The 27,061-nt window shown below is 38.4% G+C and overlaps 1 protein-coding gene across 3 annotated transcripts; it reads left to right on the forward strand.

Moving 5' to 3' along the window:
- The first annotated feature begins 2 nt into the window (after positions 1–2).
- NDC1 (NDC1 transmembrane nucleoporin) lies at positions 3–26,878 on the forward strand. 3 transcript variants are annotated; one of them, XM_039319791.1, is made up of 18 exons: positions 3–71; positions 2,276–2,396; positions 3,207–3,308; positions 3,946–4,126; positions 4,699–4,837; positions 5,802–5,910; positions 6,923–6,974; positions 7,944–8,076; positions 8,337–8,429; positions 8,769–8,850; positions 9,770–9,928; positions 12,655–12,912; positions 13,029–13,147; positions 15,078–15,128; positions 15,491–15,554; positions 23,990–24,090; positions 25,489–25,649; positions 26,608–26,878. In XM_039319791.1, exons 1-18 carry the CDS (start codon positions 39–41, stop codon positions 26,669–26,671), a joined length of 2,022 nt encoding a protein of 673 aa, XP_039175725.1. In that variant the 5' UTR covers positions 3–38; the 3' UTR covers positions 26,672–26,878. The 3 variants fall into 3 exon arrangements, with proteins under 3 accessions (XP_039175725.1, XP_039175726.1, XP_039175727.1); XM_039319792.1 differs by having other exon boundaries at positions 5,805–5,910; XM_039319793.1 differs by lacking the exon at positions 12,655–12,912.
- The last annotated feature ends 183 nt before the right edge of the window (positions 26,879–27,061 follow it).

The following is a 27,061-nucleotide window of genomic DNA, read 5'->3' on the forward strand; positions in this document are numbered from 1 at the left end:
AGTACATCCGGTACCGTTCACTGCCCTTTTTTTGCACCATGGGAGATGTTTCAACGCGGGAACAACTGAGTGTATGTATAATTTCACTCTCGTATCAAACGCGCATAAAGACTAAGTGTGCCACCGGTTATCAACATATTCGTTACTGCGATGAATGATTGGTTGTACAAAAGTGTGTAAAGGACACTTGTTTTCTCGATTGAGAATCGGCAATTATTGTATGCATTTGGGGCACTCATGTCAACACGCGCCTGCAGTTACTCAACATAGATGGTGAAAATATAAAGATGCCACGCTTTTTTAATTTTAATTTTCCATTAAGCTGGATAGTCCCCCCCCCCAATGAAAAATCCTGAAATTGCCACTGGCAGATCCTTTGCTTTCAATGAGAGGGAGTTTCTTTGCACGTAAACATGTATAAATCCAGTGATTGTGATTTACAAAATATGGCTTTGGATTTTTCTGTGAAGCCAGCATTGTCTTTCATTCAACAATTAAAATCATAGCTTTATCACTAAGCTTATGTATAAAACCAGTCAGAATGTTAGGTACTGAAGCTTTTTTAAAAATTTTTTGCTGAACTGCTGGTGCAGGAAGATTTCTCCTTTGGGGGAATTGAGCATGGGAAATGGTGATTCTGCTCTTCATAACTTTAAAAGGAAAATAACTTGTAGCCTTTCCCAATCTGGTGCCATCCAGATGTTTTGGAATCACAACTTCCAGAAGTCCTAACCAATAGTTGGCCAAGTTGGTTGAGAATCATGGGAATACTAACACATCTGAAACACAGGAAGTTGGGAATCTGAAGGCTAAGGAATATGGCATATTTAATTATATTTTTATCCCATTAAACCTTAGTAAGGTCAATACCACGTTTGCATACTTTGTATCAGTATGCAATAATTATTCAATTAGCAACTGAAAAAGCTCCAGAGCATCTCTAATAAGATTATTAAAAATATCCTCCAAAATAATCCCTGCTTACACATTTATCTGTCCAAAATAAATGACACACATATGAAGGGCATTAATGATCAGGCTAGCAGGTCAGGAAGAGAAAGAGTTAAATATAACCAATCTCAATAAAAGTGATGGACTGAGCCCTGTTTTCCCATCTTTTTCATTACAGTAGATTGTGCTTTTAAACAAAATGCTGTCCATGTATGTAAACCTGTTTCAGATCTATTGGGCCTGTTTTTCCTGTGGTGGGCAAATACAGATCTTTTGTGGATTGACAACTGTACATGCCTTTGCAAACTACTTGGATACCAATCCCATGTGCTAGCAAGACTGGAAGCTTATTGGAACATGAAATGTAAATGTTCAGCTGTGTGAATGGAGCTTTAGAATCAGAGCCAGAATTTTTTCATAATTCTTTTCTCTGCATGCTTCAGTTCTGGCTAGACAGACTCTGAGATCACTGTCTTCCAAATTTCCCTCTTTCTCACAACCTCTGGGTGATTTTAGTGAATTTGCCACTTACGTTTTTTAGGGATGTGTTACTGCACCATACTGCATTTAGTTTGATATGACAGAAAGGTCTGAGAAGATGGAGTAAACTGAGGGTCGCCCTTGTTTGTTAGGGAGCAACCATCTTGGCCAATACCCAAGTCAACTTGCACTATTTGGCCAAATCATGCTTCTTCTTTTATTGCTATTGAAATACAAAAGATTAAAATAAAATCTGTGGAAGCCTGAAAGGGTCTAGGTCAGGGGTAGGCAACTTTGGCTCTTTTATGACTCGTGGACTTTAACTCTCAGGAGTTCTGGAAGTTGAAGTCCACGAGTCATAAAAGAGCCAAGGTTGCCTACCCCTGGTTTAGATCATCCAGCCCATGGCATGAGAAAGAATGGAAGTTTGTAGATGAGTTTTAAAAAAAAAAACTAAAGAAATGATGACGCTGAAATTGCCCTATTTTGTTCCCATTCCTGGATTCTAAAGGAATGGGATTGGGTTAATTCCAGATTAACTCCCCTTGTTCTGGTGACATGGGCACCCAGAGTTCAAGTGAGTTAACCTGTAACAACCTCAGGCTAAAAACTGTTTAAGTTATTCCATTGTTTTTTCAGTTTGACTCAAAGTTTGGATTTATGTGACATGTTTTATATAAAACTGAGTATGTGTGACCAAATGTGGCTGACATTTTTATTTTTAAAAGTCACGTTTATCTTTTCTCACCTGCCCCTTCAATCAGAATTGTAAATGTTTGATCTAAAGTTACTTAGTAATTTGTGTGTTGATTTATGGAAACAAAGTGCAATTTTTTCCCCCTAGATCTTAAGATGGAGAGCAACAGCAAGCATTGCTTGGTCTGTGCTGTTGCTTCCTTTGTGTGTGGCAGTGTTCATCATCATTAGCAGTATTGATCTCTTCCATCCTGTTCAGTGGATCACAAGTATGTACAAAATGTATTCAAGGTTGGATAACCATGCTATAGAATAATGCTGCTGCATAGTACTGTGTTGTATTTTAATTATGTTGCTTTGTACTTATTATGTTGATAACTCTTAGGCAGCGTTTCAGAGTGATTGTCATATCTCTGATCATGGTTTACGATAACCTCTGGTTAATAAAAAAAAAGAAAAAGCCATCTGACAAAATCTTGCCAACTTAGAAAAACTGCCAGAATAATTTAGTTGCCTTTTGTCAGCTCTTAGCTTTTACTAAAATTAGATAAAACTAAGATTCGGGGAAAGGCAGCTAAAATTTTCTCCTGCATGCATGCATTGTACATGCAGCCATGGACACTGAGATGAGAACTAGAGACCGTGGAGTCTCTTGTGCTCTCTGAGCTTGGTTGTTTTCTTATAGACATTTCATTATCCAACTAGGTCAGTGTTTCTCAACCTTGACAATTTTAAGGCATGTGGACCTCAACTCCCAGAATTCCACAGCCAGCAATGCTGGCTGTGGAATTCTGGGAGTTGAAGTCCACATGCCTTAAAATTGTCAAGGTTGAGAAACACTGAACTAGGTAATATCTTTAGGGCAGGGGTAGGCAACCTTGGCTCTTTTGTGACTCGTGGACTTCAACTCCCAGAATTCCTGAGCCATTCTAGGAGTTGAAGTCCACGAGTCATAAAAGAGCCAAAGTTGTCTACCCCTGCTTTAGGGCATTGTTCAGACTTATAGGCCCTAAACTGTTATTCCAGGTATAGCTTCTCTATAGTCCTTTCTCAAAAAGAATTTACTTTTTCTGTTCCAGATTCTTTCAATGATTTATATACGTCCTATGTGATCTTTTGCATACTACTGCTGTCTGTGGTGATACTGGTAATAAATGTCTTCAATGTTCAGTTTCACACAGGTGGGTACTGAAAGCCATATCGTATAAGAGGCGCAGCCTGACCCGATTAGCGTCTTAAACATCTCCTTACTTTTATGAGTCATTTTGCCATCTCTTTTATTCTGTAATCCAAAGAGAGATTGAGTTATTCTCCTAATTGTTCCTTGAGTCACCAGCATCTAAGAATTTATTTATTTATTTATTTATTTATGAGACTTATATACCGCTTTAAGTGCAAGCACTCTCTAAGCGGTGTACACCAGTAAGCAAAGTATATATATATATACATTGCCCCCAACAATCTGGGTCCTCATTTTACCTACCCCGGAAGGATGGAAGGCTGAGTCAACCTTGAGCCAGTGAGATTTGAACCGCTGACCTGCTGAACACAGTCAGCTAAAGTGGCCTGCAGTACTGCACTTTAACTGCTGCGCCACCTCGGCTCATGAAGTTGGCCCTTATTATTGAAAAACTTCTCTGAAGGTGCTTTGATGAGCAGGATGGCTCAAAGGTCTACCTTTCCTATTAAAAGCTATCTAATATTAAAATAAATGGTGGCGGCTGGAATGCCATACTTTGGAACATGGTGCCATATGAGGGAAACCTAAGGGAGTGGTTTAAGGAGGAGACAGTTAATGTTGTTTTCTTCACTTTTCAGTTGTGCCTTCTATTCACTGCTCCCGATTAGCCCTAATAAGCAAGATTATCCACCCGCAGCAAGTGATCCATTCAATTGCCCATGCTGTGATGGGGGTGCTGGTGGCTTGGTGTGCTGCTGTTATGACCAAGGGGAAATTCCTCTTTTTGTCCATGCCCTGCACAGCTACAACTACAGAAAGGTATAATCCTGAAGCTTTCCATCTATACATAACATGAATAAAAATAGCATTATTAAACATTTTATAATAGGTCTGTTTACACAATATGGCTTGTCCAGGGATTTTCTCTGGTCAGATCTTTGTGTGCAAGCAGCAGACAAGCCATAGTGGATGGCATAGTAGGCTGGTGGGTATGTTTATAATCTTTCCCCTCTGCAAAGAGGGGATTTTGGGTTTGCACTTCATGTTTTTTGCCTTAATGACTTAGTTATTTGTGTATTTTGTACAAACAAGGCCGACTGTTTTGCTCTGGCAAATCAAAGCTTTTTTTTGTTAGAAATAGGCATATTCTTATTGATCCAACTCTTTTCTCACCTTCTATTTATCACAAGTGTCTATAAGATGACGTTGGAAAAAAATAGTGCTTCCATTGCTCCAAGTATTAATTAGAAAGATTCCTAACCATGTTATTTTTAAGAGTGTTTCCCATTTTTTCAAAATCAGATGCTATATTTTTGAAGTGAAACAAACAAACAAAAAGAGTTCTGTGTGACTGCATGCACCAGTAAATTAAAAATGCTGTTTTGCTATAGTGCTGCTGATGCTACCCTTCGCACGTGCCTGAATGAATATCATCTCTTCATTTTGCTCCTTGGAGCTTTTATGGGTTATAGTTACAGTCTCCGATATCTTATCCACAATTTGAACTACCTCCCATTTCCTGCCATACAAGTAAGTGCATAAAATATAAGTGTATGAAGACCTTACATCTGATTTGCAGCGGTGGCTAGGATATGCCCAGGAAGGGAGCTTTCCTCCCTACAATATTCACACATTAAGCTAAGCCAATGCAGGCTTGGGTTTAGCATGACGGATAAACCCTTCCACTGAGGATTTAAGCACCTATAAAAAGTATATTGATGTGTAGTTGCAATGCATAAATTAGAGCAGGGGTGTCAAACTCAATTTCATTGAGGGCCATATCAGCATTGCAGTTGCCCTGGGGGGAGTGGGGGTGTGTGTGGCCAGGGTGGATGCGACCTACTGGGTGGGCATGGATGGAGTGGGTGTGGCCTACTGGGTGGGCATGGCCAGCTCTACATTGTTCGCATCAAGGGTGCCTGTGGGGGCCTGGGCAGGAGTGGGACAGATCTGAGGGTCTCTGGTAGAAGGGGGTGGAACTAGGCCAAGTGCCAAGACATGGTCCATTTCTTCATTCCTCACAAAGGGTGACACCTCCCCAGCATACACCCAGGGGGCAGGGCCGATGCGGCAGGTGCTAGTTCCTCGGTGTTTCTAGACAGCCCTGTGGAGCTAAGACTGAATGCGTTTCAGCATAGATGGCCACCACAAAATTGTACATTGGCTCCCGGCTGGCCTGGGCCAGGGCCAAGGCAGCGGGGGCCGTTCCCTCACTGTTTCCAGGATGGCTTCGTGGGCCACATGAAACCACTTTGCGGGCCGCATCCGGCCCCCAGGCCTTGTGTTTGACATGTCTGAATTAGAGTCTTACCCCTAGCTAATAAATACTTTACTGAATTAAAGCAGGAAAAAAAATAAAACTTTAACCTCAAAGTGTATCGAGCAAGCTCCTATAATGTGGCAGGATTGGAAGATTGTCCAATTGAAAGCATGAAAAAGTCTTCATGTTCAATATGATATTCCATTCAAAAATATGTGTATATAATTTTTTCAGCAGTACAAGTATCTGCGCTTCAGAAGATCTCTTCCACTACTGGCAAAACATAGTTGTGTGGAGTCATTTTATATGGTTAGGAACTTCTGTGCTGTTTATTACTTCTTTGGTAAGAGTTCCCTCTCTATCCCTTCCTTTCCTGTTCTGCAAAATGATAGAAAGAGGTGAGGCACTGAGGTTGGTTTTAAGGCACTTTGGATTATTTGGTCGTGGGATCAATGGTAGAGGAGTTATTGCAGCTATTCCTTTACTTTTTTTCTGCAGATCCATATGGGCAATATAAATGTGGGAGGAGCCTATTTATTGCATTTACTATATATGCTGCCCTCTTTCAGAAGCTCATAACACTCCCTCTAGTTGTTCCTCCACAGCAACCCTAGGAAATAAGATGGATGAGAGAGTGATTGATTCTACTAATGACTGAGAATGGACTTGAACCCAGTTCTCCCAAGTCTGTGTCTGAATATCTTGACTGTTATATCATTCTGGCTCCCTAGAAAAATTGGCCATTTGGAGAAATATAACAAGATTGTTCTCTGTGTTATTATTTATGCCAAGTATAGCAGCTAGTTTTCAGCAGAACTCAACCAGATGAGGTCCAGTACTTGATTTCAGAAGTCCAAGTTAGTAGAGCATAGAAAAACATGTTTTGCTACAAGATGCAAAAAACATTTTTAGTGTGTTGTGAGTAATATAAGAGCTTTGTATAAACTGGTCCGAAGAGACCAGGATTGCTCTACCCTCCCCTCCATAGTGGTACTTCTCTGTTTGTTTTGAAAGTATTGGTAGTTCCCTTAAGGTGTCACAGAAACAAGATACATCTTTTTCTATAGGGTTCAAATTCAGCTCTCTACACCTGGAGTAGTCTATACATATAAGAAGATAACTGGGTTGTGATCTTGATATAATCAGGCTTTGAAGTCAGGGGAACAAGTTTATCATAACCAGTCACGCCCTGTAGATAGTGCTCAGATTCTTCTAATTAAATTTGGATCCAAACCAGTATATTAAAAAAAAACCTGTATTGGCAATATAATTTTTGCTGAAAGTCCTGCATAATTTACCAAAGCAATATATGCCTGTGATGTTATACGTTGATTGTCCTATTTATGATTTCTCAGGTTACATTCCAAGGACATGGATAATGACCACAATGAACATTCAGCCTGATAGGTTAGTAACTATAACATAGTTCCTTATGTTGAATTGTATCTTGCCTTCTGTAAAGAATTAAAAAGTAAAATAAGTGATTAAGATCACAGGTTGTGGTGAAATGTAGGATAAGGTTTGCTTTTTAAGTATGTTTTATTGGTGAGGGTTTAGTGCTTTCAAGAAGGGATTATATTCTAAGAATGTATCTCTTAGCCAAAAAGATTCTGCACAATGGTTTCAAGGACCATACATTTGCATGTGACAGCATGACCCAGTAAAGCTATAAACTACTTTTGTGAAACATTTGTTTGATAACTTTAATAAGTAAATAGCTTAAAAGGTTTTCTTAAAAAACAGCATATACATATTCTAAAATATTGGGGATAATATCAACACAATAAAAATATCATCAGCAAAACTTACTCAAAACACATCTTTGAATATTCAATTTCCCCCCCACTTATCTAATATACATAACTTACATTAATTCTCAACAATGATTGCAATGAAGCTTGCTCACTATAGTCATAAGTCATGATAGTCGTAAAGCAGATCACTCATGTGACCAACCTGATTTTATAATGGCAGTCATTAAACAAACACCACAGTTCTTAAGTGAACCAATTGTTTGCTATTGGCTGGTTTTTCAGAAAATTGGAAGTAAATGCCAGTTTTTAGGTTAAAAAAATCATAAATTCATTCATTTGACTGTTAGAACTGCAAATGGTCGTATAGGTAGGCTGGTTGCCAAATGCCCAAAATTCAGTCATGTGACCACGGGGAGGATGGCCCTCAGAACTTTGGAACTGGATTATAAATTCCCTTGGAGAGGTCTAATTTCGAATGGTTGCTATGCAACCGGTTGTAAAACAAGGATTAGCTGTACTGTGTTTAGGGCTCAAAAAGTTGTGCTTTTGATAAATTGCTTGTGTGTTCATGTCACACAAATAAAATTGTAGGAAGGAAATATACTGTTTATTTGTCTTTCAGCAATCTTCCTCTTCTAGATACAGTGACTGGTCTCCTGGATTTGTCTCTTCTGTATCATAGCTGGTTATGTGGTCTGTTTCTACTCATGACTTGGTACATCGCATGGCTTCTCTTCAGAATTTTTTCAACCGAGGTGGGTGCTGCAGGCTCCAAAACACACTGTTCCTGCTGTCAAAGAAGCTTTCATTTAAAAAGCAAACAAACCATTGTTTAATGCAACTTTTGTTATAATAAAGTCAACATCATTGCATTATTGGACAACTAACGTTCCCATCAGCCTGTTCATTTTGCTACTTTGACGAGCTTGCAAATGATTATTACGCCTTAAATAATATCAATAAAAGATGGGTTCTGATTTTTGCTTCAGCCACAGCATATGTGTTCTGTTTTTAGGCACACCACTTTCCAGTCCAGCCAACCTTTGCAGAAGAAGCAGACCAGTGTTTACCTAAAATCTTAAACAGCAACCCTCCACCCCTTTTAAAGGTATGGCTCTTGTATGCAGAGGCTGTCAGTTGGTATGATTATGTGTGTGATTATAATAGAAATAATACAAGGAGAATTTGGCAACAAAACCTAGTTTTTATTATTGGTTGGCGTGCCAAAATCACAAGTTAGCTATAGTTACTTACAGAAACGAGATTGGCACTTTTTGTCAAAGCCAAGCAAGCTACACTATGTCTTAATTCAATTTGTGAATTGTGAATCCAGCCCAATTTTCTGATAGCTCTTTTTAAAGAAACTGTAGGATTATGGTTCAACTCTGGAAATTAGAAAGCAAATTAAGCCAGCTTAGTACTATTTCTAAAACAATTTTCTCTGTAGTTTTTAGCTTTACAGGACCTGATGTTTCTTTCTCAATATTCTTCTGTGCGTCGTCAAGCGGTCTTTAGCCTCAGCCAACCAGGTACTTGAAAAATTACTGATGTTTTATTAAATGAAAAGGGAAGTAATACAAAGTGAGAAATAAATTGATTTCATTTGAGGAGAGTTTTGTTTGTATTTGATATTTTGGATGTGAGCATGTCATGATTTCACTTTTTAATATAAATATTTATTTATAAAATTTACTTATACTTTACATGCACAGATTTTTATACAACCACATATTTCTGGGAATTCAAAGTGATTTACATCGGAAGAAAATGGGGCAAGAAAATATCTTAAGACTTAAAAAGAAAATTATTAGTCCTTTTTGCCCATAGGTGAATGTAAAGAGGTATAAAATAGAACATGGCAACTAGAATAATTACTCACCTTGCATATTTTTCCTAAATTATTGTTAGTCAATAAACTGATATGTAATATGTTGGGATATCACTTCTGACACTCCAGTATGTATAGCAGCGGTTCTCAACCTTTGTGTGACGGCAACCTCTGCCACACGGACGCGCCGCCCCCTGAGGGGGGGAAATGGCGGATCGCGTTGTTTGGCGACCCCCGTAAAATGGTCGTTCGACCCCAAATGGGGTCGCGACCCATAGGTTGAGAACCGCTGATGTATAGGCTTGGTTGTGATAACCTAACAGTTTAGCAAGAATAGAATCCTGATTAAAAGTTTATATTGTGTGGAGATGTAAATTGTGTATTTCACACATTACTCCATTAAACTTTCTTTGATTGTATACTGTTACGTTAGAAAACTGTGTCTCACATGATTGATGCTCTTGCAACAAATGATTATTTAGTATTACAAAAACATGTTTTTGTTACATAAGTGGTTTCCTTTCTGCTTTAAATCTGTTTCATAAAATTTCATAAAAGTTGAAAAGACTATTTAGGTTATTGCGATAGTCGCTCATTGGCATTCTGTGTATCTCTGACAGGTGGACATCCATACAACTGGACTTCAATTTGCGGGGAGTGTTTGAATCTTCTAAGTGAACTGACACAAAAGCTGATAATCCAGCAAGAGATTGCAGCTGCAAATGGAAGAATGAAACAGCCATCCCCAGGAGACTTGACACAGTCCTTCAGCTCTCCAGGTAATGGACAATGTTAATCCAAAGGCTACCAAATCTGAGTTGCCAAGATCTAGATGATTGCTAAGTGACAGCAAAGAGATAGAGAAAACTCTGCCTCTTTGCTATCATCTAGTGGTTATTTGGATTTGCACAATCAAAATGTGGTAGCCTTAGCCATGCATTTTTTGAGCCTTTAAGCACACCATTAGGAAAAGAGTAGGCTAGCATACTAAGGTAGCATGCTTAGCTGTGATGGCTCAGTGGTTAGAATGCAGTATTGCAAGCTAATGCTGCATTCCCATTGCCAGGAGTTCAATCCTGACTGGCTCAAGGTTGACTCAGCCTTCCATGAGGACCCAGATCGCTGGGGGCAATATGCTGACTCTGTAAACTGCTTAGAGAGGGTTGTAAAACACTGAAAACCGGTACATAAGTCTAAGTGTTTTTGCTCTGGCTATTGCAAGCATTCATGAAAGTGAGGAAAAGGCTAGGGTGTGTTTCTGTATCACTGGCATTCTAACTTTTTTTGTCTAATTACAAGCAACATGCTAATGAACTGCTTCAAATTTTATTTCTTGGCATAGTTTCATTGGCATTTTCCCACAATTAAATTAGGTCATGCTACCCCACCCCCACCCCTAGCAATCACCTGACAACTGGCTAACATGAATGACTGGTTGCACCCCATAGTCACATGACCACAATTTGTGAGTTTTTTGCCAGTTTTTGGCAAAACTACCCATTCGGGAGAATGGGTTTGTATCTACAACCACACAATATGTTTAACACCATAAAAACAGTTGTAAAATCAGGTCTGGTCATATGGTGCCTCAGCCTATGACCATCATGCCTTTCCAGTCCCAATTTTGGTTGTAAGTTGAGGACTCCCTGTACCCAAGTATATCATTGTGGCAATTTACATAATTTGCGTGGTGATTTTTTGAACAAATTATTCAAATTATGTCATTTGTATGGACTTATTTCAATTTATTTTTATCTCACTTGTGTAATGACATTACAAAATCGATGTACACTGCTGTGATGTACATTTGATTTATTCAGCCACTGTTATCAAGGATAACAATGACAAGTGTGATTAAAGGACCTCAGAAGAATGGATCTTTAATTTGATTCCCACATGCAGACAACCGGTAGCTAGCAGTCTAGATATGGCTCTTCAGCATCTGATTTGCAGTTCAGAGTTTGCATTGCTGACATTTACAAGCAAGTGGACCAATTTCAGTTATTCTATGTTTTAATTTTTATGGATTTTTTCCCCCCAAATTTGAAAATTCAATGCTCTTGAAGCTACTCCTGTTCTTCTTAAGTGCCCACAATAGTTCCAAATCAGCTCAAAAGAAATATTTGGGACTGCCTTTTTAGATTTGGGGGATTAGAATAGAAATGGGGGTAGTTTCACATTCTCATTTCTACTCTCAAAATGAAATAAATGTGCGTTGTCCTTCTAATAACATTATAAGATAATCTTCAGAGATCTCAAGAAGACTGAATGGCTCCTAGCTACTCTAATCTTTTGAATCCTGTTCTATAGAATTTCTACTCTGCACCCTCAATGTAATATCTATATTCCCAGCCATTATTCATGATCAAAACAAACAAAATACTCTCCAGGTGTAACTTGGAGATTCATTATTGGATTTACATCTTTCCATAAGTCTTGGCTTGTCCTAACCATGGCTTGTTGAAGAAGCCCAAATTAAGCTATAAATTATCATGATTTATAAACCACAGCGGCTATATTCAGACAACGTGCTAGCTAAGCCCACCACAACATATTTAGTCGCTCTCCCATTTTCTGTCTTTGTAAATGTCCTTACTGCAGTGCCATTTAATAATAATCACTTCAGCTACTATATAACATCATATGCATGTACATAGTCTATTTAAATTACTTCCACAATCTGTTTCAAGAGGTGAATCCAGAAATGCCAAGGATCTGATAGCAGTAAGATGCTTCTTAAAAAAATAATTTGTTTCATCAAGCCCATTCTGAGAAGAGTGATATTTTAATATCTATTTCAGTGGTGGCGAACCTCTGGCACGTGTGCCAGAGGTGGTACTCAGAGCCCTCTCTGTAGGCACTTCTCTGAAGTATGCCAGTTGAGGGGCTGGGAGGCTGTGGCTGCTGATGGACACTGTCGGCCCCCATGCGCTCGCTGGCCTCTGTGTGCGGGGGCCAATGGTGTCAGGCAGCAGCTGGCCTGGCCCTTGCCTTGCCTTGCCCTGAGATAATGGCACCCCTACCCTGCCTCGCCTCACCCCACATGATGAGCCTCCTACCCACCACCCCACCTGCCAGAGACTCCCTGGATCTCCCCCAACCCTGCCCAGCCCCCACAGGTGTCCCTCCCCACAAGTAGCATCGAGGTGACCACGTCCACCTTGGCCACACCCACCCAGTCTTCCATGACCACAGCCACGCCCACCCAGTGGGCCACGCCCACCTGGCACCCGACAATAAATAAGTGGGTTTTGGGTTGCAGTTTGGGCACTCGGTCTCTAAAAGGTTCACCATCACTGATCTATTTAGTACAGCCACTTCAGGGCTCAGCAGTGTTGCTTTTCTTAGTGGAAATTGTATTGGTAATTTTCTTTTGTGTTTCATACAAGTACAAAACGAATTGACTCGGTTTTTCGCTGCACCTGAGTTAGCAGCTGCCACTTACTTGTTGGTGCAAGGCATCCTGAATGTAGCTTTTTAAAATATGATTCCTTGCTTGGAGCAGCTCCTGAAGAAAGCTCATTTCAGACGCCAAGGACCGGCATATTTCCTCCAGCCCACATGCATTCCCTGGTTAAATCGTCTCTGTTGCCCTTAAAAACATCACCTGCATCTGACCTTGGAAGCAATTTAGGATCACCTTTTAATACTTCCCTTTTGGGTCATAAGCCTGGACTGTTGGAGTTAAACTCTCCTTGGCATGGATCTGTCCAAAGTCCCCATATTATGAGAAGAGGACCAAAACTATGGACATCAAGTTCAGGTAGGAAATATTATTCTGTCAATTTTGATCTTGGTAGACCAGTAAGATAATTATTAAGGAACTTTTTTTTTTTAAAGAAATAACTTAAAAAAAAATGGGATGGATTTTTCTTGCAGATCTGCAATTGACAGGCTATCCTGATGAACCTCGCCCAATGGTGGTGGTTGCAAAAGATGCTAAGGAAGCAGCACAGCCAGGTTCTTTCTATATATGGTTGCAGAACAAGAAAGAGCAGGTATTGCCATGCATTGCCATTTGTCTGCACGGTGTTTTTTCTTTACTGGTAGTCCTCGGTGACCTTCTGCTGGCTTCCCCCTTGACTTTGCTTGTCGAAAACCAGCAGTGAAGATCACAAATGTTGATAATGTGACCACTTATGCTGCAGTGTTGTATTTTAAAGCCAATCACTGAGTGCCCAGATTGTGATGATTGTGGAGATGCTGCTATAGCTGGAACTTCAAGGACTGATCATAAGTACCATTGTTCAGCATTGTTATAAATTCGAACAGTTGCTGAATGAGTGGTTGTAGACAGGTCCACCTATATAGTGCATTTCTTTCTTCTTTTTTTTAACGTAAGGGTTAATTCCAATAATTTTAAGAATGGGGTATATTTATAGCTCAGGATCAAGCAGACTGGTGCCTCCAGATACCCAGATGCCTCTCTTAGTGATCATAAAGCTCCTTGTTCTGACTGATAAGGATTTTAATTAAACGTGGCCATGTTACAGAACACAACTGATAGCATCATATTTATATGCAGGTCCAGCTAGGATGGTAGAGAGAGTCCCAGGGAGCTAGTTTATGTTTTGGTAAAAATATATTGTTTAATTGACAGTGTCCCTCAGGCCATCAATTTTGAGAATAGGCAATGATTTTATATACTAAGGGTGAAGGTTCATTCTCTGAACCTGTGGGTTGGTTTCTGAACATTTCATTACCAGGCTAGGTAACATCTTCAGTGGGGTTTAGGGCAGGGGTCCCTAACCTCGGTCCGTGGACTGGTACTGGTCCATGGCATGCCAGAAACCGGACCACACAAATAAGCGAAGCCCCAACTGCGGGATGCAGGCAGCACATGAAACCATGCTTCCCCCCCCCCCCCCCGGTCCGCAGAAAAACCACTCTCCAAAAACTGGTCCCTGGTGCCAAAAGGATGGGGGCACCATCCTTTTTGGTTTAAGGGATGTCAGTGTCAGTGTCCTTCTGTTTATAAGGCCTTTGTGTGATCAATAATTCTTGTGATGGGTCAGGTGTGGGTGTGTCAAGTGAGGGTCTTGTAATGGGTCTTGTGATGGGTCAAAGGTGTGAGTCACCAGTGTGAGTCTTGTGAGGGTCATTGGGAGGTGAAATACTGGTTTGGGGGAGCTTCCGTGGGTTGGTTGAGGGTCGGTGTTGTCTCTGGTTGGCTGTGTGGTTGATTTGGATTCTGAGGGATTCATAGGCTGGTTGATGGAATTGCTTGTGGAGTGCCAGGCTTTGATGAATTCACGAGATGGCAGGTGGCAGCGTGGCCAATGATTTTGGTATTGCTCCAATTGAACTGGTACTGTTTGGTGTAAGTGTGGGTAGAGATTAAGGATTTGGGATTGTGGTGTTTGTGGATCCTAGTTTTTAATTGACTTTTTAAATATAATTTTATATGCTCCTATAATTCCAGTTGTGCTTCCTGTTGTCCACTCCAGTACAGATAGTCCTTAACATATGACCACAATTGAGCCCAAAATTTCTGTTGCTATGTGAGACATTTGTTAAGTGGGTTTTGTTCTGTTTTATGACCTTTCTTGCTACAGCTGTTAAGTGAATAACTTCAGTTAAGTTAGTAACATGGTTTGCTTTTTCCATTGATTTTGCTTGTCAGAAGGTTATAAAAGGTGATTAGATGACCCTGGGACACTGCAAATGTCATAAATATGAACCAGTTGCCAGGCTGAATTTTGATCATGTGATCCTGGGGATGCTGCAATGCTCCAAAGTGTGAAAAAGGTCATAAGTCACTTTTTTCAGTGCCGTTGTAACTTTGAATGGTCACTAAATGAACTGTTGTAAATCAAGGATTACCTGCACAGCAGGAAAGCTTTGGTTAAATCTTACAACTGGAATTATATATTATTTTGAATTACTTCATCTATTCTTTAACGCTTCATAGATTTCTTTTTCTTCCAGATCAAAAATTTCCTGTCAAAACGAGTCCTGATAATGTATTTTTTCAACAAGGTAAGACTGCATGCGTAACTCAGTGATTGGCCTTGTTTGGATGGCAAGTATTCTTACTAATGCTTTTCTTTAATCCAAATGGTAGTTTGGAAATTCACATTTTAATTACCGATTTAAATTTTAACAGTTGATTTAACTTATCAGTACTTGGTTTGCAAAGAAATGAGAAATAATCAGTTGAACATTGACACTATTAATTAACACATTAAGTAGAACTCTTGATGATTAAATTTGAAATAATCAGTTGAACATTGAAATTATTAATTAACACATTAAGTAGAACTCTTGATGATTAAATTTGTGTTAGTATTAGTAATACGACTAATTTCATTGATTAATTTGCAAAACATTTTATTCTTCAGCACCCTGAAGCATCAATCCAAGCATTATTTTCAGATACCCAAATGCATATTTGGGCTTTGGAAGGTAAATAATCTCTTCATTTTTTTAAAAAAGCTTTTTTTCATTGTATTATATTTCAGAGGGAGATTTAAAAAAATAAACAATACAAAAAGGAAACAGTGAAACAAAATACTACACTAAAAGCTTAATGAACCAGCAAAACCCCCATACCCCTAAACAATATTAAAAAAAATAAATAAAAAAAAAATCAGAAAATGATAGAAACAATTTCTTTTTTTTTTTTTTTTTTTAATTGAAAGTTTTATAAATTTTACAAAAAAGGAAAAATAATACAAAACAAGAGGCAACATATACAGAAAAATAAAACTAAACAATACATATATTAAATAAAAAAAAAAAAACCCATCCCCCAGCCCTCCCAAAAAAAAAAAAAAAAACCCCTCCCTTCCCCCCCCCCTGAGCTTCCCAGAGCAGAATATAGGCTTAAAAAATAAAAATAAAAATTAAATTAAAAACTTTATATTTATATATATAAAAAAATTATCTATAATATATATGAAAATAAAACTTATGAAAAAACTATATAATATTTTTGTATACCCAATCTAAATTGTATAAATTTTATCCATTTATCCCAAACAGCAAAAAACTTCTCTTGCGTTTGTTGCTTTAAGAAAGCCGAAATCTTTGCCATTTCTGCCAGATAAGCTACTTTAAAAAACCATTCCTGCAATGTAGGCAAAGATTCCTTCTTCCAGTATTGTCCTACTAACAGCCTAGCGGCTGTGATCAAGTTTAACATCAATACAACCTCCTTTGTATCACAATCTGTAACAATACCTAACAAAAATAATTGCGGAGTAAATTTTACCCTCCTTCTAAAAATTCTCTGGATATTCCACCATATTTTAATCCAAAATGCTTTTATCTCTCTGCATGACCACCAAATATGATAATAAGAAGCCTCCTTATAACCACATCTCCAACATTTGGGTTGCACGTCAGGATACATATAAGACATTTTTTGTGGATCAAGGTGCCATCTATAAAACATTTTATAAAAATTCTCCCTTAAGTTCTGTGCTTGAGTAAATTTGACATTTCTCACCCAAATAGTTTCCCAGGTGTCCAATGAAACTGGCTCACCAAAATTCTGCGCCCATCTAATCATACAATCTTTAATTAGTTCCGTTTCTGAGTCCAATTCAACTAAAACCCCATAAATTCTCTTAATGTGGGTTTGTCTTTGATCCTTCAGTTGCTTAATAAGGTTTTCATCTTCTCTAAGAAAACCCACCTTACAATCCATCTTCCATCTATCTAATAATTGCCTATATTGGAACCAAGAATAAGTAAAATTTTCTTGTGCTAACTCTTCCCGTGATTTTAATTGCCAGTTTTGTCCATCCCATTTAAGTAACTGTCTATAAGACACCATATCCATTTTAACCCCTCTTTTTATTCCTTCTATCGCATGCCAAGGTATAGCCCATAATGGTACTTTAAAATCACTTTTATAATATTTTCTCCAAATCCTAAGTAAAGAAATTCTTAAAATATGAGATTTAAAAGCCCAATCTATTTTTTTATTAAATATTAAATAGGCATGCCACCCATAAAGTAAATCCCATCCCTCTAAGTAAAGTATCTCAGAATTTGTCAAATTTACCCAATCACTAATTAATGTTAAAACCACCGCATCATAATATAATTTCAAATTTGGTACCTTAAGTCCACCCCTCTCACGGAAGTCTTGCATAATTTTAAACTTAACCCTTGGTTTTTTCCCTGCCCAAATAAATTTGTTGAGACCCTTCTGCCACTCATTTAAATTAATCTCATTTTTCAAAATTGGTAACATTTGAAACAAAAAAAGAAACTTGGGTAGAATATTCATTTTTATCACTGCAATTCTTCCCATGAGGGATAATTGCAACTTTTCCCAATTCTTCAAGTCCTTCTGTACCCTGACCCACAACCTTTCATAATTATTTTTAAATAATTTTGCATTAGAAACAGACAGCATCACCCCCAAATATTTTACCTTATTAACAATCTCAAAACCCGTCAAGTTGACCAAAATCTGCTTCTCCTGACTCGACATATTTTTAGGTAAAATTTTAGTCTTATTTACGTTAATCTTAAAACCCGAGACCAAACCATAATGATGAATCAACTGTAATAAGTTTACTACAGAATAATCAGGTTGCGACAAAGTAACAACCAAGTCATCCGCAAAAGCTCTCAACTTATATTCTTTTTTATTAACATATATTCCTTTAATTTCCTGAGACTCTCGAATTTTGATCAATAATATTTCCAATGTTAAAACAAACAACAATGGCGATAAAGGACACCCCTGTCTAGTACCTTTCTCTATTGTAAAAACCTCCGACAAACCTCCATTAACAATAAGTTGTGCCGTTTGTTTTTGATATATTACCGTAAGGGCTTGTAATATCTTTTCACCAAAATTCATTTCTTCCATTACTCTTAACATAAAATGCCAATTCAATTGATCAAATGCTTTTTCAGCATCTAAAAATATGAGCCCTGCAGGAACTTGGTTGTTCTTGTCTAAATATTCTAGTAAATTAATAATTTGTCTGACATTATTTTTCATATACCTTCCTGTTATAAATCCTGATTGATCTTTATGCACAAGATGATGCACCACCCTCATAAGCCTATTTACCAAAATTTTTACAAATATCTTATAATCCACATTTAAAAGAGATATAGGCCTGTAATTTTTTGGTAGGGTAAGATCTTGATCCTCCTTTGGAATCAATGATATAAAAGCACTACGCCATGAAGGAGGAATCTCTAAACCCTGTAAAATACCATTAAAAAGATCATGTAATGGTTGGATCATCTCCTCTATTAGAACTTTGTAATAAACAGCTGTTAACCCATCCGTACCCGGTGCTTTCCCTAATTTCAATTGTTGAATTGCTGAGGTAATTTCCTCCTTAGTAATTAAACCATTAATTTCATATTTCTGATCCTCAGTCAGTTTAGGAAAACTTGCCTCAGCTAAATATTTATTTATATCTAGCATTTGTATATTAGTAGATTTATATAGGTTTTGATAATAATCCAAAAAAGATTTTTTAATCAATTCCTTCTGAGAAACTAATTTACCCTTATAGTTTATTTTCTCTATTATTCTTTGTCTCTGTTTCTTTCTTAATTGATAAGCCAACCATCTCCCAGGCTTATTGGCATTACAAAATGTATTTTGTTTCATAAATAATAAGTTGGTTGCAGCTTGATCTGCTATCAACATATTAAATTGTGACCTTAATAACTTTACAGATTCTTTAATACTCTCATCAGAAGGATTTAAAATCAAAGCCCTTTCTTTTAATTTAATTTCATCTTCAAGTTCTCTACGTTTCTGAATCTGATTTCGCTTATAAAAATTATTCATTTTTATCAAAACACCGCGCATAAATGCTTTACCTGCATCCCATACCATTGACATTGAAGTCCCCTTATACATATTCAAAGCAAAATAGTCCTTTAAACACTCCTTTAGTTTTTGAACATTCTTTTCTTGTCTAAACAAATTTTCATTAACTCTCCAAGATCTTCTTTCCTCTTTCTCTTGAATCAGCTCCATCCAAACTGGACTATGATCCGTCAGTGATCTAGGAAAAATCTTTACATTCTTTACTTTATTATACAAGTCCGTGGTAATCAAGAAAAAGTCAATTCTTGAAAAAGATTGGTGTCTATCAGAAAAAAAAGTAAAGTCTCTCTCCTCTTGATTACGTTCCCGCCAATAATCCCTTAATTCCCAGTCTTCTTTCATGTCAAAAAAGGCTTTAGGTAGCCTTGCTTGTTTAAGAAAAGGAGAGGAACCTTTCTTATCCCTTAGTGTATCTAAGACACCATTCCAATCACCCATTAATACCACTGATCTATAATCAAGCAAAGTTATTTTTTGATGTAACTGTTTATAAAATTGTTCCTGTTGTTGATTTGGAGCGTAAAGTCCAACTATAAGTACTTTCTTACCATATATACCAAGTTCAATCATCACATATCTCCCCTGGGGATCTGATTCTACCAGACAAGCTGGTAGGTTTTGTTTAACATATATAACAACTCCCCCTTTCTTCCCAGGAGCAGGAGATATAAAATGAGATCCCAAACGAGCATTAACTAAATATTTCTGGTCTTTAAGTAAAATATGAGTTTCCTGTAGACAAATAACATCATTGGTATGTTGCTTCAAATAATAAAAGATTTTTTTCCGTTTCTGAGGAGAATTCAATCCATTAACATTCCAGGTCAAAAACTTTGCCATCTCCCTTGGCACGCAGCCTGGAGAAGACACCATCAAAATCTGACAGAGCTGCATGTGTTGCATAACTCTTGGGTCTTGCTCCTCCCACCGGCGGTGAAGCACTTCCAGGAGAACTCTCTTTGGGCTCTTTTTTACGTTGTTCCTTCTCTTTACGCTTATAGGCTGCACGAGTCATCCTCTGCTCTTTAGCCTCCGTCTGGCGTTGCTTTGCCGCTTCTATCATCCCTGCGGAAACCAAATCTAATGCCTCAGATTGCTGCTCAGCTTCCTTACCACTCAAAGATTTCCGACCAGATGAAGTTGAGCCTGCACCCAGGACCGAAGTATAAAAATCTCTAGCTTTATCAACTGTGTTCAATCTGTAGCGTGTCCCAGCATGGCTCAAAACAATACCCATCGGAATTTCCCATCTAAATGGCATCGATCTAGCTTTAAGCTCATTGGTTAAAAAAGCAAAGTCTTTTCTACTTCTTAAAATTTTGGATGGGATTTCCTTTAGAATGATGACATCTTGGGCGGCAATCTGAAATCTTTTGTTGTAAAAGGCTTGTATAATCTCATTCCGCAGGGACTTCTTTGTAAAGTAAATCACCACATCTCTAGGCAAATTCTTCTGCTTAGCAATCCAGGAGTTGAGTCTATAAATTTTTTCCACTTCTCTCTGTAATTCTCCTTTATCCATATCCAAGGCCAGCGCCAGATCAGTAAGGACCACCTCCACCAAATCTTGATTGATATCTTCCTTGAGGCCTCTAATCCTCAGGGCATACTCCATCTGTCTATACTGAAACATCAAAATATCTTCTTGTGAGGAGTCCACCTTCCTTTCCACATCTTGAATTTTGTCATCCAAAGAGTCAACTTTGTCTTCCACTTCCTCAAGCCTTGCGTCGAGCTTAACCACCACAGTAGCCAAACCTGAAACAGCTGCCAATATATCTTGTCGTAGTTCATTATTATTTTCTTGCAATTTAGACTTTATCCCCGTTATCTCTTCTTTGAGATCAGATTTAATTTCTGATTTAATCTGTGAAACAAATTGATTCATTTCCTCTCTCATTTGAACTACAATCTCTCCCATTATGCCTCTAACCTCTTGTACTGAAAGTCCAGGTAGAGGAGGGGAAGGTGGTGGCTGAGCCGGTGATACATGTTTAGATTGTTGTTGTAGCTGTGCAGTGGAAGTTATAGGAGAAGAAATAACCTTAGGTGCTGAGGAAGGCTGCTGCCTCTTTGAAGCCATTTTAAAAAGCACAATTGTCACTTCCCTTTCCCCTCCAGCCAAAAAGGGAGGAGGAAAGAAAAAAAAAAAATTTTTAAAAAGAGACAAACTATAGTCATTAAAAGTCCAGAGTAAATCCAAAGAATAAGTAGTAAAAGAGCAAACAGTTCAAAAGAAAAAAATTCTAAACCAAAAGCAAAAGCAGAAGCAAAAAACAGTCCTTAGAAAGGGAAAGTAAAACAAAAGAGAAAGGAAAAAAAACTCCGACAGTTTCAAAACGCCATCTTAAATCCTTTCACTAGTATAACAAAAAAAGGAGGAAAAATAGTAAAAATCAAAAGATAAAAAAATAAACACCTAAAATATAACAAAAAATCCTTTAAACTGCTCCGTCCGTTTAAAAATTACTCACCAAAATGCTGTAAACACGGAGATAGAAGCGGCGGTTTCTTTTGCTTCCTAGGAAGCAAAAACAGCTGGGAGGCGGAGATCAGCAAGAGCTCCGAGGGAACACTCCTTTCACCCCCTCTAGAAATAAATCCAGAGGGGGTTCAGGGGTTCTACCTCTACTCTTGCGTTCTCTGTCCCTTCCCTTTGCCCGGGAAGGGATTTCCGAGCCGCGGGCCAGCTGATGCGCGCTGCGCTCCGCGGCTCTGACACTTCCCCAGCTGGACGGCTAAAAGCTAGCCGCCATCGCCGTCGCCTCCCACCGGAAGCTCCCAGAAACAATTTCTTTATATCTGAACTATCTCCCAAAAAAAGTAATACATTGCCATTTATCTGTTACTTGTTCTGTTTTTTAACGTAATTGAATATCACAGATTCATCATTGGGTGGCTTTTTAAGATATGTGTGTACATATCTTTCTGGGCTGGTGGCACGGAGCTGGGGAGGGTGGAGGGAAAGGGGATGATTTTGTGGGAGAGGCAGGTGCATTTGTGTGTGCGTGCGTGTGAGCGCATGCAATGTTTGCAGCGACATGCAAGTTGGGCTACAAGCACCCACAATGAGGCTTGCGCAAGTGGGACTGCAAGTGCCTGCAAAGAGGCTCCCATGAGTGGGGCCACAAACACCCACGACACTCACACGAGTGGGGCCACAAACACCCATAAGGCTCATGCAAGTGGGACCGCGACCACGCTCGACACTTGCGGGAGTGGGCCCACGACCACTCTTGATGCTCACACAAGTGGGGCTGCAAGCGCCCGCAATGAGACTGGGAACGCGAGCACCCACAATGATGCTTGTGACAGGAACAAATGCTCACAAGTAGGGCCACAAACACCTCTGATGAGTGTTCACTGGCCGGCCACTCACATGGCCCGTTGGCGATTAGGCTATGACCCAGTAGAGCCACGGCCCACAGGTTGGGGACCCCTGCCTTACAGGACTGAAAGGCCTAACCCTATCATTGGGATTTTTATTGAGAAGTTGCAATACTTCTTTCTGTTACCTGTTTCACAGGTCAGCTTTTGGTAGGCTAGGTTAGACCCTTATGGAGACAGGCAGTAGCACAGTCTACAGGGTTTTGTTTTTCTTCAGATCCTCCTCTATCTATCCTAGCCAATAGCTCATCTGCCTGGTCTTTGGGACTTTACTTATCCAGAGGTTTGTGAAAATTGTGTTTAGATTTTGGAGACATTACAATCTAACCAGGCAGAGAATCCTTCATTGTCAATGAAGAATGGCTGCCACAGTTTTCATAAAAGCCTTGAACAAGAGACCGAGGAAATCTCTCTGTTAGAAACCTTGATATAAATTGAATCCTGAAGGTTAAAGAGATTTTCGGTTGTTAAGATTTCTGTAACTTTATTTGGAACACATTCAGTAAATCTTAGTAAAGAAGCCCTGAAAAGCTTTCTTTGGAGGTGGAGTGGCCAAGAACTTGGAAATTCTTTCTGCTTTTTATGATCTGATACCTGCTGCTTGCTTGTCATAGGCTGCTATGTCTTCTTGATTTTGCTATGAGTACTGTAGCTGATTACATAGGTAGCTTCTGGCCTTTTCCACCTGTTAAGCTGCTCTTGCAGATCCCAAATATCTTTCTTCCTCACCACCTATCTTGGTTTCTGGCCAACTTTTATGGCTAGATGTGATCTGGGTCTTTTTTTTAAGGAGTATTAAGATGGAGCATTCAGCTGGAAGATTCTATGCTGATAGCCAAGTCAGACTATGCTTGATGGCAGTCCGAGTAATCTTAAGAAGGAAAGTAGCTCATAGCAGTGGTCTGTTCCTCTATGTATGAATCAGAAGAAGAATCTTTACTTATCAGTTTCAAGAATAGGGAGGAGGGTTGTTGTTGTTTTTTTCTAATTGGGGTTTGGCAGAGTTGGGCTTCAAATTCTTCCACAGGTTGAGGAGAATAGTTTTAGCTTTTGGGGAGTAGTAAAGGCCATTGAACTGCCTTATCTCTGTTCTTTGGAGTTTTGAGGAGAGGACTGATATTTTTTCCTTGTGGTACATAGGAGCGACAACATCAGTATTGTACTCTCCTGTGCATATTCTGAGCATTTTGATTTGTTACACTACTTGTTTATTCTTAGCATAGACTTCAACGCCCAGAATTCTCGCAATGATCACATTGATTGGGAAACTCAGAGAGTTGAGATTTATGAATCTGGAATCTTCAAGTTAAGAGGAGGCTGATTTTACATTGTTGTAAGGCAGAGGCCCCCAACCTTTAAGGCACCAGGGACCAGTTCTGTGGGGAGAGGTTTTTTCGCGGACTGGAGGGGGCATGGTTTTGTGTGCTGCCTGCATCCCATGGATGGGGCTTCACTTGTTTCTGGCATGCCACGGTCCGGTACCGGTCCACGGACCTGGGGTTGGGGACCTCTGTTGTAAGGGAAGAATGTTGAAAATGAAAAGCTTTTGTAAATTGAGAGTACCACGAGAAAACATTGTAATCTTAAATTTCATGACAATTAACAGGTTGAAATTAAAAATTACTCTTTTCTGAAGGTTTATCGCATCTTGTAGCAGCCTCATTTACTGAAGATAGATATGGTGTTGTTCAGACAACATTGCCAGCAATTCTGAATTCCTTGCTAACTCTTCAGGAGGTAAGGAGCTTTAATTTTTTTCACAAAAAAGAACTATGAAACCATAACATATTACTAGAAAAAATGATTTAATTTGCTGTTTCTTTAAAGTCTATCAAATGTTTTTTCTATAGTTAAAGAGAGTGTATTGATTAGGCTAAAATCCAAAAGGTGTTTTTAAGAGTAAGCTGGTCTATGACTATAGCATTACTTCTGCAGCACCTTAAACCAGCTATATCTTTTTGAGATCACATGGCTACAGCTATTGTATGTTTCCTGGAGGATTTGTATTTGATTTAAGGAGCTGCAGACAAGTGCTCTCTTCATATTTTCTGAAACAATTTGTTCGCCTTTGAATGCCAAGCATGTGTGATCCATTCTCCTGTTTAAGAATTTTATCCTCTTGAAGTCTTGAGTTAATTGTTTAAACAGTATTCTTCAGAACAGTATTTTGATTGATAAAATGTAATTTTATTGCTCATGGGGCTTAGCCTCCAAAGTTGATACTATATTTTCATCATTAGGGCTTACCATAGTCAGTTTGCATTGGAGAAGACATGGAAAAAACTTGGAAAGCCACAAAAAATATCTAAATTATTAAAGTTGTATTAGCTTAGTCATTTTTCCAGGCATGATTTTCCCCATGATTGCATGTTGCAATAAGGGATCATATGGTTCATTAAATTTTGGCTTAATACGGTAGATGTGTAGTCCTTGAAATTTATAAATCATGACTGATTGGTAATTATGGCTTAGCATGGACAGTGTGGTTGATTGACTGGCTTATTGAGTAAACTATAGTTAAAGCATGGCTTAACACATTTAAGAGTCATTTTCCCATAAGGGAAATATTATTTTTTAGAATTGAATTATATTGATTAGTTTTTAGAATCTTGATCTTTCTGATTTCTGAATCGTTTTAGTACTTTTGATGAGCATTTAGCATTTACCAAATGACCCTTGATGTGTTGGGTCATCCTTTCAGCGATATTTCTTTATCCAAACAGAGAAACAGAACGACTACCTGTGGGCAAAAAACATTGGGAGCGGGAGTGACTTCTAACTTCCTGCTGGCTTCTCCATTGACTTTGCTTGTGGAAAGCTGGCAGAGAGTATCACAAATAACAATTATGTGGCTGACTGTGGTGGCCCTGCAGTAGCCAAAAGTTTGCAAATACAACTGATCTGAAGATCTTTGAAATTCAGTTCCATAGAAATAATGACTCCTTGATTTTATATACATTCTTAGCGCATTTGAAGTAGATTGATTAAAAAATCATTGTCCTCTGATACACTAGTTTGGCTAATTGAAGTTTACAAACAGACAATAGCTTTAGTAGTATATAGATTTCTACATAAGGCTATAAATTTTGTTGTCAGCATGTTTCTTCATTGGGTTTTTTTTTTTTTTCATTCTAGGTTATAGACAAACACTTCAAACTTCCTCATGTGTCCAGCAAACCTCCAAAAACTTCAGGAAATCTTGCAGACACTTCCTACAAGACCCTTCGATTTGCTTTGAGATCATCATTAAAAACTGCAATCTATCGGATAACCACTACCTTTGGAGAACATTTAAAGTGAGTTTGAAGGATCTAAAACCGTATTAGTGTTCATTTCCTCATGTCCTAAAATATAGGTGAATGAAAACCACGATGGTTTGTTATGGGGAAAGATGGGAGGAAACAACACTATCTACACTACCTTGAGCTCCTGAAGAAAAGATAAGCTTTAATCATTACATTGAAATGTCTATGGAGATTTTCAATCATCCAGGTCACGGTTGTTCCAAAGAGCTTTTTCCAAAAGGCAACTGGCCTTTCTTGTTTTTTTTCTTTAAAAACATTTCACTTCTCATCCCAAAAGCTTCTTCAGTGGTGGGCAGTAGAAGGATTTATATTCTTCTGAATATAACCAGATGACTGCAAAGAATATAAAAAGAAAAAACCAAGGAAGGCCAGTTGCCTTTTGGAAAAAGCATCCTCAGAACATCACAATGAAATATAACACATTGTTGTATCTGTTACATAAGTATTAAGAGAACAGCAGCAACAACAAAGCCTATTTAAAAAAAAAAAGTAGGTAAAAACCAATCTATGCTTTCTTTGACCTTGTATTGAAAACAGTTTGGGATGAGCTTAAGTACATTCGGCTTAACATGCTTGAGTTCCTTATGTTCAATGTGGAAAGATTGGAGTAGAGACAGCAAGGCAGGTACTCTGGAGGCTGCCTTCTGAAGGCTGGTACTTTCAGACATGTGCCTTTACAAACGTCTGAATAGGGTTAAAGCCATGTCAGGATTGGAGGAAATAACACATATCTGAATTTGCTTTCTTAATTTTCTTACTTCAGATCCCTTCTCTTCAGCCAAAGTTATTTAGAAAAATGTTCCAGGAGGTCATCACAACTTTTTAGTGTGTATTTTAATGCATTTTGGAACGAGTTCTGCAAAATACGTTTTCTGATCTCTCTTTCTCTCTCTCTCTCTCTCTCTCTCTCTCTCTCTCTCTCTCTCTCTCTCTCTCTCTCTCTCTTTAGTGCAGTGCAAGTATCTTCAGAACATAAGAAAAGACTGCAGCAGTTCTTGGAGTTCAAAGAATAGAGAAGCCAAATTGCACACACTGTTGGAGATGGAATCAGATCTCAGATCTATCACACTGGCTTCTCAAATGTGTACTTTTGTTTTCTTTTTGACAACTCATAAGTTGATGTGTATGTATTTTGAAATACATACACATATATTTTTTAAAACTTTTGGATTGTTTTACTCTGATATTTTGTACAATAAAAAAGATATTTAAACTAAAAACACTTTGGACTAATATTTTTATTTATGTATGGCTGCTTTAATATACTTCTTGAAGCTCTTGGTCCTCTATGATTTATTTTGTATTGGTAACTGTTGAGAAAAGATAAATTCATACAGATCCGATTGTCACCCAGTTGCCATGTACATACAAGTAAAATATGCTTCCATAGTTTATACGGCATC

This window comes from Crotalus tigris, unplaced genomic scaffold, assembly GCF_016545835.1.
Source record: "Crotalus tigris isolate CLP2741 ecotype Arizona unplaced genomic scaffold, ASM1654583v1 scf7180000023617.9722795, whole genome shotgun sequence".
Lineage (NCBI taxonomy): Eukaryota > Metazoa > Chordata > Lepidosauria > Squamata > Viperidae > Crotalus > Crotalus tigris.

What these genes read in the sequence shown, in the direction of transcription:
- NDC1 (XM_039319791.1), top strand. Translation starts at nt 39, where the DNA reads ATGGGAGATGTTTCAACGCGGGAACAACTGAGT. An exon ending in TCAGAATTTTTTCAACCGAG is followed by an intron (nt 8,077 to 8,336) that starts GTGGGTGCTGCA and finishes TTCTGTTTTTAG; the next exon opens with GCACACCACTTTCCAGTCCA. An exon ending in TGCAGAACAAGAAAGAGCAG is followed by an intron (nt 13,148 to 15,077) that starts GTATTGCCATGC and finishes TTTTTCTTCCAG; the next exon opens with ATCAAAAATTTCCTGTCAAA.